Here is an 18378-nt window from a genome sequence, read left to right on the forward strand (position 1 = left end):
AGCACAGGGCCCAGCACAGGCTGAGTGCTCAATACACTGGCATTGTTTAGGACATCAATAATGTTAACTATCAGCACCAGCTTCCAAACTAAACCTTAACATGAGGACAAAACAGCTAATTATGCCAAATTTCCTCTGAAAATGTTCACAGCAACAAATATTTTAGGATAGAAGTAGGATTTGAGCCTGCCACTTTAAAATTCTTGGCTCATTACATGTTCCACATAGGACAATTTGTACAGAATTATACTGAATGAGAAAATGGCTTTTCATTTGGAAGAGCTGCTTCTGTGAAGAAACTCTCATCAATTTTCAAGCACAGATATATCAAACAAGAGAAATTAATAGAGTAAATATTAGACCAGAGATGCCAAAAATGTGGCATGCCCACCGCCACTCGGCAGTCCTGTTCCTCAGCAGACATAACCAATCAATCATGGCACTTTCTCAAGAAACCCAGACGAGGTTCCAAGTATTTTTTCAACACAGCTTCCAAGCAATATAATATAGAACCTATTCACTATTCCTGTTCTAGAAAGTACTGGTAAATTGTGGCTCTCTCCACTGTATTTTTTAAAATTTATCAAGCTCTTTTCATTGCTGTAGGTTGCCCACTGGGGTTAAAAACAAATGTTTCTGAGGTAACCAGAAGCTTCATGAGTAGATCTTAGGAAAAATACAAGAATGCTGGACTGGGAATTAAGAAGCCCAAGTTGTAGGGCTTCCCTGGTGGCGCTGTGGTTAAGAATCCGCCTGCCAATGCAGGGGACACAGGTTTGAGCCCCGGTCCGGGAGGATCCCACATGCCACGGAGCAACTAAGCCCGTGCGCCACAGCTACTGAGCCTGCGCTCTAGAGCCCGCGAGACACAACTACTGAGCTCAAGTGCCACAACTACTGAAGCCCATGCACCTAGAGCCCGTGCTCCGCAACAAGAGAAGCCACCGCAATGAGAAGCCCGCACACCGCAATGAAGAGTAGCCCCCGCTCGCCGCAACTAGAGAAAGCCCGCACACAGCAACGAAGACCCAACACAGCCAAAAATAAATAAATAAAATAAATAAATTAAAAAAAAAAAAAAAAAAGAAGCCCAAGTTGTAGTCCTGTTTCTGTCCCTCACTATCTGCACGTCGTTGGACAAGTTACCCTAACCTCTCCACTGCTGCTTTTTCACCAGTAAAAAGTAACTTATAATAAGGTTACTTATGGCCCTAAGTACAGTCGATCCTCATTATTCACAGGTTTGTACTTGTGAATGTGTCCGCTCATTAAAATTTGTAAGTCCCCAATCAATATTTGGGACGCTTTTGTGGTCACTTATAGACACCTGCAGCGCAGTGAAAAATTTGAATCACTTGATGCACAAGTTCCTGGCTAAGGTCAAACAAGGAGATGTTCTACCTTCTTGTTTCACCTCTCGTATCGTAAACAGTGTCTTTCTTGTGGTCTATTTATTGCCACGGTTTTCACATTTTTGTCCTTTTCGTTGGTGATTTCGCCATTTAAAATGGCCCCCACGCACAGTGCTAAGCGCTGTCTAGTGCTGTCTCTGTAGGATGTGCCCTACAGAGAAATGACATGTGATCAGCTTTGTTCAGGCATGTGTCATAGTGCTGTTGACCATAAGTTCAATGCTAACAAATCAACAATATATATTAAATAAGGTGTCTTTAAACAGAAACACACAAAGAATAAAGTTATGTATTGATCAGCTGATGAACACGTGACCAGAGAGGCTCACAGGAACCTAGCCCTGTATTCCCTCCAGGAACAATGCTTCAGGATTTGCTAATTCCATGTTCACAGCAACTCTACAGACCATCACCACAAATAATGAGTTGATAATATCTATTTCTCTACTTGGCATTATGAATATTAATGCCATCCATAAAGAAGTAGCATTAAATATCTTATGTACCCGCATATGTACCAAATATTCCAATCAGTGCTAAAGGTTTCATTTAGGAAAACATACATAAGAGAGATCGACAAAATACTTCGAGAGAAACAAATTCTTTTTTAGGTAAAGAGGTCAGACTTCTCGTTTTTCCCTCCCTCACAAGACCTCCATAAAGAATGAGCTGAAATGCTCCTTTCTCCATCACCTCCGGAAGCATTCTGAGTACCAGGGGGTCACAGGCACAGCTCGTGTGTAAAGGACTACCTGTGGCTTGAGAGAACATCCTTTATACCACCAAGTTGAAACATGGTACCTGCAAGCAGTCGAGGGATGTGCTGACCACCCGTGGGGACTTGGACTGGCAAGCCAGCTCGAATGGAAGGAAATACTTGTCAGCTTCAATGAAGTTTGCCTTTGGTGGTGCGGTAGCACCAAGCCTAGGACAAAAGCAGGAGAGGGCCGGAGAGGGGAAATGAAAAAAAAAAAAAAAAAAGAGCTTGCTTTTCCTACCCCCCACTCTAACTTCCCATCCCACTTGCAACCATTTAATTAAAAGTGCCTGCAAACTGCATCTGTGGGGCTAGACAATGAAAAGTTTAAACACATGCATTAGGAAAAAACACCAAGGGGCCACAGGCAGAGAACAAGGTCTCTGATGAGCAAGCTGTATCATCAGCGGCCTGGACTGAATCCTGGCACCTGCCACGTCAGAGCTGTATTTCTGAAATGGGACTCACTGGCTTCATTACTATGAAGATGAGGAGCAGCCCCTTAACAGAACAAGCTGCCCTCCTGCCTGAGGAAGCATGACATACAAGAGACAAGGGCTTTGCCTCTTCTGTCAAGAGAAGGTACAACAGCATTAACTTGACCTTCCTTATCCTTTCCTCCAAATATGCAGTTGTTGAGGCAGTAACCTGTTAACTCGGTATCAGTTCAAACACATACAGAGTCTTGCCATGTGCCCAGCGCTGTGCTAGGAGAGTGTGTGCCACCCTTGAGGATCAGAAATATGGGAAAACATGCAGAGAAAGGGGTTCCCATGGCCACCACCTACTACTTCCTTCATACTGCACTTCAGCAAGGAGAACGTGCCCAGGCTTACCTTTGCTTTTCTATTTCTGCTTTAATTTCATCTGGTGGGGAAGAAAGAAAGGCATGTTAGGAGCATGCAATATGTATATTAAAAAAAACAAATATAACAAAATATTGAAAGCTATCTAAGTAGGGGGATGATGATCTTTTTCTCTTTTCCACATTTTCTGTAAGTATATATACTTTTTCTTTAGCACTTAAAAAAATTGTGGTAAATATGCGTAACACAAAATTTACCACATTAACTATTTTTAAGTGTACAGTTCGGTGGCACTAAGTACATTTATATTGTGCTAAGGCATATATAATTTTCATGAATTAAAGTTAATTTATAAACCTTTACCATGGAGGGTACAACAACTACATGGTTACGGTTATGGATATAGTGCCAATACTCAGAAGTCACAGTCTCAAAGAGATCATCTTATTTCCAGGAAAACAAGATTTTGTGCCATTGAGACAAGAACATCCTATCTAAACACGCCAGATTCCCCCACAGCCACTTAGTCGAATGCATTCCTACGTGTCAGCCTTGGCAGGCTCACGGTATTATCAAAGCAGGCCAGTGAAACAGGTCTACCTGAATGCCATGTATTCAGATAACCTCCAAAAGGCCAGCCTTCTTCACACAATCTCTTGAGAGCCAGTGGTTTGGATATGGCATTAGTTATCCTAGCAACCCCAGAACACAGTTCTGGAAGTGACAAGTTTCCTTTTCCTGGACAACTCTATTCTAGACTGACCTTTAGGAAGTGAAAAACGAGTAACTGGACTCACTAGAGGTGGCAATTTTAACCTTCAAGCCGCTCTTTCAAGGTCCTCTTACTACACACATAAGAAAACAGAAGAGGAACACCAGATGGCTAATATCAAACATTTCGCTCATGGACCATAAGGCCTGTGACACACAGGGTCTGCTAAAGAGAGCTCTGTGGCAAGGTTCCCGCTCCTCTGGGACAAGAATCCACTCAGGAAGTAGCTCTGGCCTCCTCTAGCTGAGGCCCCAGGCTGTGGGAGTGGCCCGGGAAATCCTGCCCAGGAGGCTGGTGGCCAAGCTTTCAGCTTGCAGAAATCAACATGCATAATGTCAACACTCTGCTTGGTGGTAATATCATCTGTCGCTGTGTGACGTGTCAGAGGGGCACTGATGCCGGAACTCAAATGCAAGGGTTCTTTCCAGTCATGGTTACCTTGTTAGAGTTAAGTTTAGATGTTAAGTGTATCTGAAGCAATTAGGCCTTTGTTAGAGTCTGGGCTGACCTCTGAGCTCTAAAATAGTCTGTTCTAGAATGCCACTGGTGCCAACCCACCAGTCGACAAATCACCAGGACTGCTACTTACTCACTGAGGCACTAAGGGTAATCAAACCAAAGACCTATGGAGGCCAGGCAGGAAACCTCCTGGAGACATGGGGGGTATAAGACATGAGGGGCAGGGAGGACCCCCTCCCCACCCAACAGGGCATGGAGTGCAGCAGAGTCTCAGTCCCAGCTGACTGAGCCCAGAGGTGCCCGTTGTTCTGATTTTTCCAGAAGTCAAAATCTGGATTTGAAGTGAAAACTCCAACTGTAATTCGAAGTAATTTCAACTGTTTAAAAAAATTATGCTCAGGGACTTCCCTGGCAATCCAGTGGTTAAGACTCCACGCTTCCACTGCAGGGGGTGCTGGTTCCATTCCTGGTCAGGGAACTAAGATCCTGCAAGCCTCGAGGCATGGCCAAAAAAAAAAAAAAAAAAAAAATTATGCTCAAATGCAATTGGTTTGCAGGCTGCCCTGACCTTAGACTACCAGTTTGCAACCTTTGCCTTAAGGGACAGGGAAGAATGGAGGAGAAAGTAATTCACTGGCCACAGAAAGCTAACTGCAGGGGATACAGAACTATGACCAGCACGGGGAAAACAAAACATCCTCGTTCTGTGCAAGCAAAACATCGCCAGGCCAAAGAACAAAGAGCAACTACGGAGCCAGAGCACCAGGGCTCGAGGCCAAACTCTGCGCTATCTTACAGATGAAGAGACAAGATCCAGAGAGGTTACAAGCTAGTGAGAGGCGGAGCTGCGACTTGAACCCAGAAAATTAGGCTCCCAAGCCTGTGTTCGTAACCTCTTGGGTAACTTGGCTCTCAAATAAGCATGTCGAATTACTCCGTAACCTACAAATGCGAAACAATATAAACACTGGTTTTGCATCATTAATTCAAAGCGTGAATGCTGCGACCATAGCTGGAAGGCTTGGTGTTCATACTGCTCCGTGAGCCTCACCCGGCCTCGGGGAGCCCATTTACAACCCAGGCTCTGGAATCCCCCCACCTCTTTTCCTGGCCTGATGGGACAGGACCACAGGAAGGTGCACCCTGGTTTCCCGATGGGAATGAACAAGGGCCAGTGTGACTTGAGCAGGGCAGGGCACAACCCTCCACAGTGAGCAGTACCTACTGCAGAAGACCAAGAAACTGCGATCTTCACAAAACACGTGATCACAGATTTCCTTTAGTCTTCTTAATCTATACTTAAGTATTCCCACACGTATGAGGAATTGTTGCACTCTCTAGAACATTCTTTGTTAGAGAAAAACAATTTGAAAAATCCTCTCCACAAGGCCCAGCAGGGGTCCAGATGATGAGAAGCCCCTGGAGGGCAGTGGGGGAGGGGCCTGAGCAGACCTATGTTTGGACAGATCCCTCTGGCTGCAGTTTTGAGTATAAAGAGGAGGGTGGACGGCACAGAAGCAGCGAAGCCAATCAAGAGGCTGCTGCTAATAACCCAGGCAAGCAGCAGTGGGGGCTGGGGCCAGGGCGGGGGCAGAGAAGGATGAGCATGAGCCACAGGAAAGCTGGAGATGGCCTGAGGGTAGTAGTTCCATAGAGTCTGACCCAACAGTTGGCTTCTAGATATATTTGGATAATACAATATTTTTTTCCATTGCAAAGAGGCAGGGGACTTCCCTGGCGGTCCAGTGGTTGAGACTCCGTGCTCCCACTGTGGGGGGCACAGGCTCGATCCCTGGTTAGGGAACTATGATCCCATATCCCACATGCTGCATGCAGCGTGGCCAAAAAGAAAAAAAAAAAAAAAAAAAAGAGGCAAGAAAAAAAAAAAAACAGGGAAAAGGTGTGTGGCATGGGGTCCCACAGAACACTTGACACAGCCTGGTGTGGCGAAAGACAAGAAATGGGTTGGAAGTTCCAAACGAAGATGGACATCTATTCGCTGAATGACGCCAGGTGGGTTATTAAACCTCCCTGAATCTTGACGTCCTACTCTAAAAAAAATGAGGATGATAAAAAGCAGCCCCATATGCTCCAGAGACTGTAACTAGGCAGTTGGGTGTAGGTAATTCTTTGGACAAACCGGAAGTATTGATGGCTAAGGCAGTGTCAGGCATACACAGGTGGTCAATAAATGTCCGTTCTCTTGCTCTTATCTTAAAACAGCAGTCAGTAATAGTGCAAAATCTCTAGTGCCATCGGTGGAACGACGGAAAGCCAAGGGAAAGAAGAAAATCAGTGGAAAACAAATCATCATAATAACTGCTGACATTCGCTAGGGGCAGGTGCCCATTTGGTCCTCCTTACAACTCAGGAAGACAAGAGACTCATCTCCTAACCATATACAGGTGAGGAATCTGGACACAGAGAGGTGAAGTCACCTGCCCACAGTCACAGTCAGGAAGTGCCACTGCAGGATTCACACCCAGGCTGTCTGCTCCAGAGCCAAAGAGGAGGAGGATGGGTGAAGGAGGAGGAGCAGATGGTGGGGCACACCTGCTCCAGTTTATTGCCCTGCCTTTTAACAGGCACTGCTCTCCCAACAGCCAACTGGACAATTAGCAGCAATAAATGAGCAGGCTGGAAAGGAGGGAGACCTGAGTGGGGTGGGGCAGCTGCAGATGAAAAGCCACGCTGGCTTCCTGGGAAATCCTTCCTGGGAAATCCTTCCTGGGCATCGCTGTCAGTTAGGAACCTCAGGTCACACCTCCCCATTCATCAATGACTTTGGCACCAGCTCACATTCTCTGCTCCACTCCCAAGCTAAGTCCAGCAATGACCACGACCAAGCTCAACAACGCCATCTCTGGTCAACCCCCCAAAGCCCCACGACATCCCTTGGAACCTTCACCTCCCCTCACACATCTGACCTGCACACCCCTCTCTACTATGCAAACCAGCACTACCCTCAGTTCCTCCTCCACCCCAGTCAGCCTGGTGTGGCTGGCCACACTCTGAATCTTGTCCCTGTTTGGAACTGTGCTACTTCTAGCTGCTGCCTGTTCTCCGCCCACAACCTCCTTTCCTTCCAGACGACCTACTAACTGCTCCCAGTAGGACCCTTCTTTGGCCTGTCAGACCTGACAAGGCCAAGAACTTGTCAGCTTTCCCCTTTTTTCATTTTCCAGGATGGATCCCATTACAGGATTGTTATCTGAATGACAGCCAAACAATAGGCTTGACTCTCTCTGACCTTTAGTCTTAACTTCTGGCAAAATCCCAAACTTAGATTATAGGACCCTCTCCTCTGACCTTTCTCCACCTAACGACCAGACCTCTGACTACAGGGCAAGTTGGTAGGTCTATAAAGGCCCTAATCACCAACCACAATGGAACCCTAAATACTGCCAGTTAAGCTCACCACCTCCAACTCTCCACAAGGACTACTGCACATTTCTCTACTCTCTTCAAATACCCCATCTCTCCCTCCTAGTCATCACCATTCATCTTTACTCACAACCGATGGAGCAGCCTATTTCATGCAGAAATTAGAAGCCAACACGAGGAGACTCCCTCAACTTCCTGTTAGCCAATCTACAAACTCACCTACTTCTGTACCCAGCCTGCAATCTCTCCTGCTAGAAAACAATGTCAAGCCCCTCCAACTCTGCCGTCTCCCATCCCTACTGCCTTCTGAGGAACTACCTAGAATCTGATCACTTCTCACATGCTGGACCACCCCCATCACCCCAGACCAAGCCACCATCATCTCCCACCTAGACTAAGAGCCTCTTTCTTTCTTTTTTTTTTTTTTTAAATTTTTAATTTATTATTTATTTATTTATTTATTTTTTTTTTTAATTTTTGGCTGTGTTGGGTCTTCGTTTCTGTGTGAGGGCTTTCTCCAGTTGCGGCGAGTGGGGGCCACTCTTCATCGCGGTGCGCGGGCCTCTCACTATCGCGGCCTCTCTTGTTGCGGAGCACAGGCTCCAGACGCGCAGGCTCAGCAATTGTGGCTCACGGGCCTAGTTGCTCCGCGGCATGTGGGATCCTCCCAGACCAGGGCTCGAACCCGTGTCCCCTGCATTGGCAGGCAGACTCTCAACCACTGCGCCACCAGGGAAGCCCAAGAGCCTCTTTCTTAACTGGTCTCACAGCTTCAGCTCTCACCCTTCCTCCCGGCCCACATCTTTGTCTACACAGCAGCCAGAGGGATTCCCTTAAAAAGTAAATCAGATTACATCTGCTCAGAATAGATTATCCATAACCATCATAATGTAAATCTGATTAACATCTGCTCCTTTGCGCAAAACTCCACTGGCTTCTCATCTCACAGAGTAAAAACTCACAATCTTGACCTTGGCCTTCAAGCCTCTAAAACATCCGGCCCCCTGCTATCCCTCTGATCTCACCTCCTACCACCCTGCCCCCAGCTTACTTGTTGCCTGTCCTGTTCAGGGCCTTTGCACTTGCTCTTCCTGCCACCTGGAATGCCCTCCCTCCCCCAGATATCCACAAGGCTCACTCTTCCCTTCCTTCAGATGACTGTTCAAATGTCACCTCTTCAGAGAGGCCTTCCCTCGCCACTTAAAACTGCCCTCCTTGTGATTCTGGACCACCTTACCTGCTTTATTTTTTCACTTTACACCGATTTTTCCTAGTCTTTCATCACAGCATTTACCACCCTTGACATACTTTGTATCAGTTCACTTATTCTCCATCTTCCCCAGTAGAATATAAACTCTGTGATAACAGAGACTTCCGTCTGTTTTGTTCACTGCTGAATCCCCATTATCTAGGAATTCCTAGACACAGAGCAGGCACTCAATATTTGCTGAATGAATAAACTGTCCTTTCTCTTTCTTGCATTATTTAACCTCTCCCTTAACTGGCTCCCTTCCCAATGACATTTAAACAAGTTCAAGCCTCTTCTACCTTTAAACAAAGAAAAATATAAAACCAAAAACTCCCATGATCCACATCTCCATCCTCTCCTTCACACCCCCAGGCAAAGCCCTGGAAAGACTTGTGTCTGTTTCCTCACCTCCCATGCATGCCCCAACCCATTCCAGTCTGGTTTTCACCTTCACTGCATCAGCAAAACAGCTCAAGCTAAGGTCACCCATGACCCGCATGTCTCTAAATCTGATGGGTAATTTTCCAGTTGCCATCTGACCTGACCTCCTTGCAGCATTTGACCCTACTGACCTCCCCCTCCTTGAAATTTTCTCGACTTCCGGCTTCATAAGCACCCGTTCTCATCTGCCCTCTGCTTCTTGTCCCATCTCTTCTCCATTTCCTTGGTAGACTCAGCCTCCTCTGCCCAGCCAGGCAAGCCGGGGTTCCTCGGGCCCAAGCTCTCCTGCCTCTCCTTTTCTGTACACTCTCCCCTACAGGCCTTCACAGCCTCAACTGCACCTTCAATTCCCACCTGGGCTCGGATGACCCTCAAATCTTGATTTCCGGCGCCAGCCTGCCTTATGAACACGAGGCTCGTACATCCATCCACTTCCTATTCCACCTGTCCAACTGGATGCTCAAAGGCAGGTGAAACTCAACACATCCAAGTCCCAACTCAGATCAAGCTCCTCCACCCACCTCTCCCTAGATGGTCTTCCCACTCCCATCTAAAAGAACTGCACCACTATCCATCCAGTTGGGTGAGTCAGAAACTTAAGAGTCAGCTTTACTGATCTACTTTCTCGTGTTCTTACCCAATCCATCACCAGGTTTTCTTAGTTTTACCTTCTAAACAAGTGGGGAATACATTCACTTTGCTCTGTTACTACTGTCACTACTCTAAGTCCAGGCCACCAGCATCTCTCCCCTGGATGATGGTAAATGCCTCCTCACTGGTCCCTGGGCAATCCCTCTGGTTTTCCTCGAAGATGTTCTGAACACAATGGCTCAAGTGATCTTTCCAAAATACAAACCTGTTTATCCCATCACCTTCTTCCCTGTTTAGAACTCTGCAGTGTTATACTCACTGCTTTTGGTCTAAAAATCAAACTCCTCAACATAACCTCCAAGGTCTTGCATGGTAGGACCCTGGACTACCTCTCCCACCTTATCCCCCAAACCTCTCCCCCTTCATTTGCCATGCTCCAACCACACAGTGGCCTCTTTTAGTTTCTTTTTAAAAAATTATTATTAAAGCTTTTTAAAATTTTTGAGGTAACTATAGATTCACAGGCTGCTGTATCTTTTAGTTTCCTTAACCGTCATATTCCTCTCTGCCACAGGGCCTTTGCATATGCTGTTCCCCCCCTCCTGCTGCCATAATGCCTCTCACCCTAACCTATTTAATTTTTATTTATCATTCAGCTCTCAAGACTTCCTCAGGGAAGCTTTCCTTCATCCCTTTGTCCACTCCCCTTGTGGGACCAGGTTTCTCTCCTTCATAGGAGTTGTCAGGTTGTTAGTATGACTCAGAGGATGTGATCATCTGAACAGTCCCCTTCTTCCCCATTAACTGCAAACTCCATGAGACCAGGGTCTTTGTTTGTTTTGTTTTCCTTGCATCATGACACCTGGTATGACACCCAAATAAATATCTTCTGAATGAATGTCACCCTGGTTTAGTCAGAAGGACTATATAGAGAACAAGTATGCACTGACTACTCCTTAGGACAGAGGGAAAATTTAAGAATTCTAGGTCCTAGCACAAGAAGGCTGCTCTCCCCACAAGTCTATAAAACCTAATGAAATACCTAATAAAAAAGCTAAAAGACTCATTTACAACCAAGACAGTAAACCCAAAGAAGCTTCTTATAGGAAGACTCCAGGAATGGATTCACAAACAGTTAAGTATTTTCTAAGATAACCTTGCTGGAAAGAAAGTCAAGTATTTTCCAGGCAGGCCCCCTCAGCCTGGTGAAAAAGAACTCAGTACAGTTCTGAGCTATTTATATAGGAGACTCCATGTACTTGCTGATTAAGCACATGTTTTCACAAGTTTGCTCTTTTCCATAAAGAATGGTCTTACTGTTTTCCCCAGCACTGCTTACAGTCTCCCCTGAAATTTACAAGTACAGGACAGAGCTCTAAATTTTTCCAACCACTTGCCTCACCAGTGTCGAAATGTCAGAGACCAGCAAAGGTGTCCATAAACCAACCAATAATGGAGGCAGGAAGAACAAGTATTCAGTTCCTTCTCCTTTAAATATGGTAACACCAATGCCTCTGAATTTTAGTAGTTCATTTGTTAGGTGCCAGGTACGGTGTCAGTTATTTATTGCGTTAGTTCATATAACCTTTACAATAATCCTGCAACACAGGTATTATCACCTTTCTTATCCCAGGAAACCAAGGCTCCGAGAAGCTAAATGATTAGTCCAGGATCACAAGACCAATCAATAAGCAAAGTTTCAAACGCAGCTCCCAATGAATTTTCTGCCAATCCAACAAATAAATGCTTTTCAATAATCAAAATCCAGTTTTTAGTGCTGCTTCTAGACAGAGAACCTCCTCCTGCAGAATTACTATAAAGCTTTTCAACAAAAAGTAATGTCAGGGTCCCAAGTCCTATTATTTCTCAAAATTTTTATAATCTACAGCACACATAAACAAGATGTCTAATCAAAACACCCGACTTTGCTAACATTAATGGTTTTATTTTGTGTTTCAATTGAAAGCCTTACTTTATGACAATTTAGGGATATTTTTGATATTTTTCAAATTTTGCACTTAAGTTCCTCCTAATGATGAGAATAGTTACTTCAAACACATCAAAGTTAGAACAACAACATCGTATGCAGGAAAAAGCCATTTACCGTATATTATATGGACATGTGAATGCTGAATGTTTTTGTATATTAATATGCAACTAAAATTTATGAATATACTCCCTTAATTGGCTTCATCCTAATGACATTTAAACAAGTTTGAGTCTTTTCTACCTTTAAAAAAAGAAAAAGAAAAAACCAAAGAACCCCCATGATCCACATCTTCCTCCTCCCCTTCACAGCACAGCCAAACTTTGGGAAAGAGTTGTGTGCGCTCACGGTCTATTTCCTCACCTCCCACTCACACCTCAACCCACTCCAGTCTGGTTTTCACCTTCAGCGTGCCACCAAAACAGCTCAAGCTAAGATCACCAATGACCCACATGTCTCTAAATCCCGTATATTAAACAGAGTAGCAAATCTAAAAGTGGATTTTATGATTTATATGTCAGCTACACGTTGTAATTGTTGCCCACCTGGCTGTGCAGATGTGGGCAAGCTGCCCTCTGAGCTTTGGTTTCCCTTTGCCTGCTGTACCCAAAGACGGACATCAATCACACGTCACAACTCCAGAATGAACAGAGGGAGTTTACTGCTGATGTAGAGAGAGGTCATAAATCAGCAAGATTTAATACCGCAAATGAAAACTCGCGGGAAACCAGCTCTTTAACTTAATTTCTTTCTTCCTGTTAGTCCCTAAATTAAACCAAAGACATACGCAGTAAAAAGCTGCAGAGAAAAAGCTGTGATCTTTTTGATTAGAGGCTTTCATATACTACATCTCAAAATTCAACTACTAAAAATACGGTCTCTTTACTTATTGAATGCTCTACTTACTGAAACATCACCAAAACTTCACTGCATAGAAACTTCACTGCCAATATAATGATTGTTTAAGACTCCAATGAGTATTTTATACAACACAAGAACTTTCCTATGGAGAAGCAATGGTAGTAATAGTTAAGATCTTGGGCTCTGGAGCCAGACTGCCAGTGTTCACAGCCTGGCTCCACTGCTTCTTGGTTAAGTCACGTCAGCCAAGTTCTTAAGGCCTCGATGAAGATAATAATAGTAAGAACTAAACTGCATGTAAAGCATATGGCACTGTGCCCGGAACACAGAAGTGCTTAGTACATGGTTGATATCATATAGCTATTATATAACATGTGATTTAAAAAAGTCACTCACTCGGGCTTCCCTGGTGGCGCAGTGGTTAAGAATCCACCTGCCAATGCAGGGGACACGGGTTCGAGCTCTGGTCCGGGAAGATCCCACATGCCGCGGAGCAACTACGCCCGTGGGCCACAACTACTGAGCCTACGCTCTAGAGCCTGCGAGCCACAACTACTGAAACCTGTGCGCCTGGAGCCCGTGCTCCTCAACAAGAGAAGCCACTGCAATGCGAAGCCCACGCACCGCAAGGAAGAGTAGCCCCCGCTCGCCACAACTAGAGAAAGCCCGTGCGCAGCACCGAAGACCCAACGCAGCCAAAGATAAATAAATAAAATATATAAATTTATTAAAAAAAAAAGTCACTCACTCAATTGGGTGATAACGATGCGTCAGAGTTAGGTTCGTCACTATATAATCGCCCCACTCTGGTGAGGGATGTTGGTAATGCGGAGACCATGCACGAGTTGGGGCAGGGAGGGGAATATGGGAAGTCTCTGTACCTCCCATGCAATTTTGCTGTGAACCTAAAACTGCTCTAAAAATTAAAGTCACTCAATTTCATATGAAAAACATAGGTATGTTTAATGACACCTGGCAATTACAGAGCACTCAGCCCCTACTTGGCACTTTGTGAGTATTAAATTATTAAATAAGATACCGAATCTCTTACAATATATGAGGACTACTGTGAAAACAATTCAGTTAAAGTTTTCGAGATTTCCAGATTTTTCCACACCATTTGAAACCACTCAGATTACCTTCTCAAGTCTCTAAACTTGATAGAGTTTAAGACCAGAAATATAATTTAAAGAGACCATGGGAGAGAATGGCTCTTAAATAAGACCGTTGTGAAAGGGAGGTTTAAAAATGTAATTATGTACCCCAACTGGAGGGCTGAAAGGTTCAAGATTATTAATATATATCAAAATTTCATTAAGAAAGTAAAGAGCAACAACGTCCTTGGGGTGATGAATACTTTCACAGGCTCTTTTGATTTCTCAATAGCCTGGAAGGCCATGATCCTCTAATTGGGCAGACCCTATCTATGCATTTGGCATTTAGTGAAGATGAATCCCTGAGATTACTCCAAACCTATTCCATCCTGATCATCACTGCTTTTACAAGGAACAACTCTTGTCTTCATTGAGCTTAGCAAGTTAATACTCTAATAAACACAGCCTTTCAGTCGTGTAATTACTTTCTTACTTATTGCATCTACAAACCAAATAGAGCAATAAGTCATTCTTGAACGAGGACCCAACCTAAGTTAACATCAAGCCAGGGTGCTTAGAGTGTCTTGTGGTTTCTCACAGCCTAAAATAATAAAAACAAATAACAGAGCAAGCCTTTACAGAGCACCTACTACATGGCAAGTTTTTTGCACACGTCAACTATCTTTTTTTAAAAATAAATTTATTTATTTTATTTATTTATTCATTGCTGCGCGCGAGCTTTCTGTAGTTGCAGCAAGCGGGGGCTACGCTTCGTTGCGGTGCACGGGCTTCTCACTGCGGTGGCTTCTCTTGTTGCGGAGCACAGGCTCTAGGCGCACGGGTTTCAGCAGTTGTGGCTCGCGGGCTTAGTTGCTCCACAGCACGTGGGATCTTCCCGGACCAGGGCTCGAACCCGTGTCCCCTGCATTGGCAGGCGGATTCTTAGCCTCTGCGTCACTAGGGAAGCCCCCTAACTTTATCTTTATAATAACCCCATCAGGAAGCTATAAGATCTGTCCAAGGTCACAAAGACAGCAAGTAGAAGGCAAGGGATCTGAACCCAGGCAGTCTTGAGACCACAGGGCACACTCCAAATCCCTACGCTACACAGCCCCTGCATCCGTGATCCCCTCCCCCTAATATGCTACAACTGGTGGAAGGTCACAGAAGCTGTTTCCTGGAAGTGCTCCTATCGTTCAAGCATTTCAACTTTGAGCAGTCACTTACAGTTCCTCTTACCAAAATGAGTAATAATCTATACATGGCAATCTCTAAAATACTCGCCACATTGCAGTACTTCGTACACAGGCTTGTTTCAGCTACTTTTACTGGACACAAAACTGGGCCTTGAGATGCAGAGTGAAATATCACCAGATACTTTACTATATGCTTTCTTCTGCAGTCATTTTTATTTAATAGCAATGACACACAAGTACTGTCTTAAAAAAAAAAAAAAAAAAGATGGCCAGTCTAACGCAACACTTTACATAGGTTCCCTTGTAATAATTCCTCAAGTTGATGATGATGAGCCACCATGACAATTTGCTATTCAATTAACCTGTGGTCAAATTACTTCCTTTATAGGCTGTTTCTTTTTTTTTCTTAACTAACATCATATGGGATATTTTATTTAACTCATCTATATTGTTTGACAAGAAAAATATTTTTAATGGAGAATTTATATTTTCAGTATAGGCTATTTCTTACAATTCACTACCGAAACACTGAATGTGCATTCCACAATTTGGGTTGGAAAAATCTGAACTTCTCAACAAGGCATGATCCAAAAATATCTAAAAAGCTCTCAATGTTAAGGCCCTCTATGACCCATGTGACGATTTTATACGTAGGTTCCAACAAAGTGATATACAATTTGCTGAAAATTTGATGTTAAGTGTTCTGAAGGGGGAACGAAAACTTCTCTGCCAAATAACTATTTTGAAACTTCTGCAACAATTCACTTAAAGTAACATTGAGAGGATAGAATGCAGGCAGATTTCCAAGCAGAGTTGTAAGTACCAGGCTTTTGCCTAACTAACTGCTTTGTAGTGCTTATCCTGCATTCCTGATAAAACAATATCCAACAGTTAGCCTTGGTTTCCTGAATAAAAAAGCTTTACAAATCTAAATCTCAGTAAATTCCTCTAATTGATCCTGAATTTCACAGGACTAGTATGTTTCCAGATTTTCTCAGCAACAACAACCTTTGTATCAATAGTTCTTGATCCTTGAGGGAGTCTCAGACCCTTCTGAGAAGCTGATGAAAGCCATGGCCTTCTTCCCAGAGAAATAAATGCAAAGTTCACAAACCCATTCCTAGGCCCCAAGAGAAGACTCCCAGAGTACCCTGCACCAAATGAAAGGAGAAAGGTGATGGTAATCTCAAACTCTGTGACAGAAAATCAAACTTTCCATTTACGTGGTCACTTGTTAGGGAAAACAGGTCTTTTTACAGATTCCAAACCAAAGGCATTGGGGTGATGAATTAACTTGACGCCAACTGTCGTCAAATGTATTGATCCTCACGGCCTAGAACTCTCTTCTCCTGAAATTCCACGTGGTGAATACTTCCTGCCTTTCAGTACTCGGCTCAAATGTCACCTCCTCAGAAAGGATTACTTTCTTGACCATCCTATGGAAAGCAGTCCTCAGGCCCTCTTTATCACATCTACTTTTACAAAAAATTTTACAAAAGTAAAGCAATTATGAAAAAATTACTTTTAGGGTTCCCCTGGTGGCACAGTGGTTAAGAATCCACCTGCCAATGCAGGGGACATGGGTTCGAGCCCTGGTCTGGGAAGATCCCACATGCCGCGGAACAACTAAGCCCGTGTGTCACAACTACTGAGCCTGCGCTCTAGAGCCCGCCAGCCACAACTACTGAGCCCAAGTGCCACAACTACTGAAGCCTGCAAGCCTAGAGCCCGTGCTCCACAACGAGAAGCCACCACAATGAGAAGACTGTGCACCGCAACGAAGAGTAGCCCCCGCTCGCCGCAATTAGAGAAAGCCCGTGCGCAGAAAGGAAAACCCAACACAGCCAAAAATAAACAAAATAAATAAATTTTTATAAACTGCTTTTACAAAAGTATTTATTAGCATTCAGAAATGTCTCATTCATTTTTAAATTTACTTATTCTGCCTCCCCTATTAGAGTAGAAGCTCTGTAAGGGCAAATACCTTGTCTGTCTCGTTCCCCATTGTATCCTCAGTGCCTGCCACCGTGCCTGGTACACAGTGGGCATTTGATAAATATCTGTTGAGTGACAAACTAAAAGATAGGATGTTGATGATGGAATCAACTACCAAGGTTTTAACTAGAGATGAATCAGACTTCTCCCCTCTTTCAATCATCTGTGGGTCCATTCAGTCAGCATCTACTGCGTGTTAGGCCCTGTTGCAAGTGCAGGGGATCCAGCAGTGAATAAAACAAACAAGTGTCTCTGCCCTCACAGACCCTCTATTTGAGTGAACCGCAAGGAACGAGCAGATCTCTTTAGCACTACAATACCTGAAGGTGCAGGATAACCCTCTACATCCCTCCTGGAGGGAGTTATGGGCGATCCCCAAATGAAAGGAAAACATACACCAGTTGGGCACTTCCAAAGCAGGCCTCAGGAGTTTCCCTAAACCAGCTGGGCAGCTCTTCTCACAGGCTCTGCTCACATGGGGGAACTCCAACCAGCAGAAGCCAGGTAAAGAAAAAACTTAGAGCAAGGGCTGCTGCTTCTGAAGGTGACGAGAGAAGGAACCAGGAAATAGGACGGCAAGGAGCCGTGACAAGAGCCCTGGGCTGGGAGGCTGGAGAGCCAGCCCTGGCTGTCACCAACTTGCTAGGTGACCTTGGGCCAGTCCCGAGCTGCCAGGGCGTCAGTTTCTCCCGGGGTATAATAAGGAGGGCCGGAGGGTGGGACTCGGGGTCGTGGGGAAGTGGCGCCCAGGAGGCCGGGCTGAGGCCCCATGGGGTAACGGCCGGCGTGGGGAGGCCGGCGCGGGGCCGGGCCGGGGCGGCTCACCCACCGAGCGCCACCTGGCAGGCCCTGCGCAGCTGGGAGTGCTGGGGCCGCTTCACCTCCTTGTCGGCTAGGATCTTCTCCAGGGCCCGGGACACGAACATGCTCTTGGTCTGGCTCTCCTGCATGGCCCCGGCCCAGCGGGGGCTAGCAGCCCCGCGGGCGGATGGCGCTAGCAGGCGGGCGAGCGAAGCTGTGGGCCCGGCGTCCACGCCGGCACCAGCCGCATCCGTCCGCGCCGCCCAGTCAGGAAGCGACGCCGCGGCCCCACGGCGCCGCCATGTTGGAGCGCGTCACGTGACCACGTGACTGGAGGGGGCGCTCGGCGTCCGTCGACCCCGTGACCCTGGAGGGCGTGGCCTAGGCTGGGGGAGGGGCGGGGCCTAGGCTGGGGGCGGGGCGGGGCCAGGTGGACGAGGAGGGGAGGGGCGAGGGTGGAGGAAGGAAGGGGAAAAGTTGGGAGGTGAGTAGAAGTGGGTGGAGGCAGGAGGGCGTGTGAAGGACGGGAGAAAGGTGGTGACAGGCAGGAGGGGTGGTGATGGGGGTGTGAGG

General features: G+C 45.6%; 1 protein-coding gene across 4 annotated transcripts in view; it reads right to left on the bottom strand.

Annotated features, from left to right (window-relative positions):
• Positions 1–18142, bottom strand: part of ARFGEF2 (ARF guanine nucleotide exchange factor 2) — a 100904-nt gene extending 82762 nt beyond the window's left edge. For 2 of the 4 annotated variants that reach the window (XM_082430782.1, XM_082430781.1), the window contains exons 1-3: positions 17834–18142; positions 3006–3036; positions 2214–2337 (exon numbers count right to left, since the gene is read on the bottom strand). In XM_082430782.1, coding sequence (XP_082286908.1) covers positions 2214–2337; positions 3006–3036; positions 17834–17954 — 276 coding nt within the window. In that variant the 5' untranslated portion in view covers positions 17955–18142. Of the gene's footprint in view, positions 1–2213; positions 2338–3005; positions 3037–12403; positions 12425–17833 lie in introns of those variants that run through there. The other 2 variants (XM_082430783.1, XM_082430784.1) reach the window with 2 other exon arrangements.
• Between the last annotated feature and the right edge of the window lie 236 nt (positions 18143–18378).

The sequence above is a fragment of the Balaenoptera physalus genome (genome assembly GCF_965194825.1).
Source record: "Balaenoptera physalus genome assembly, chromosome: 16".
Lineage (NCBI taxonomy): Eukaryota > Metazoa > Chordata > Mammalia > Artiodactyla > Balaenopteridae > Balaenoptera > Balaenoptera physalus.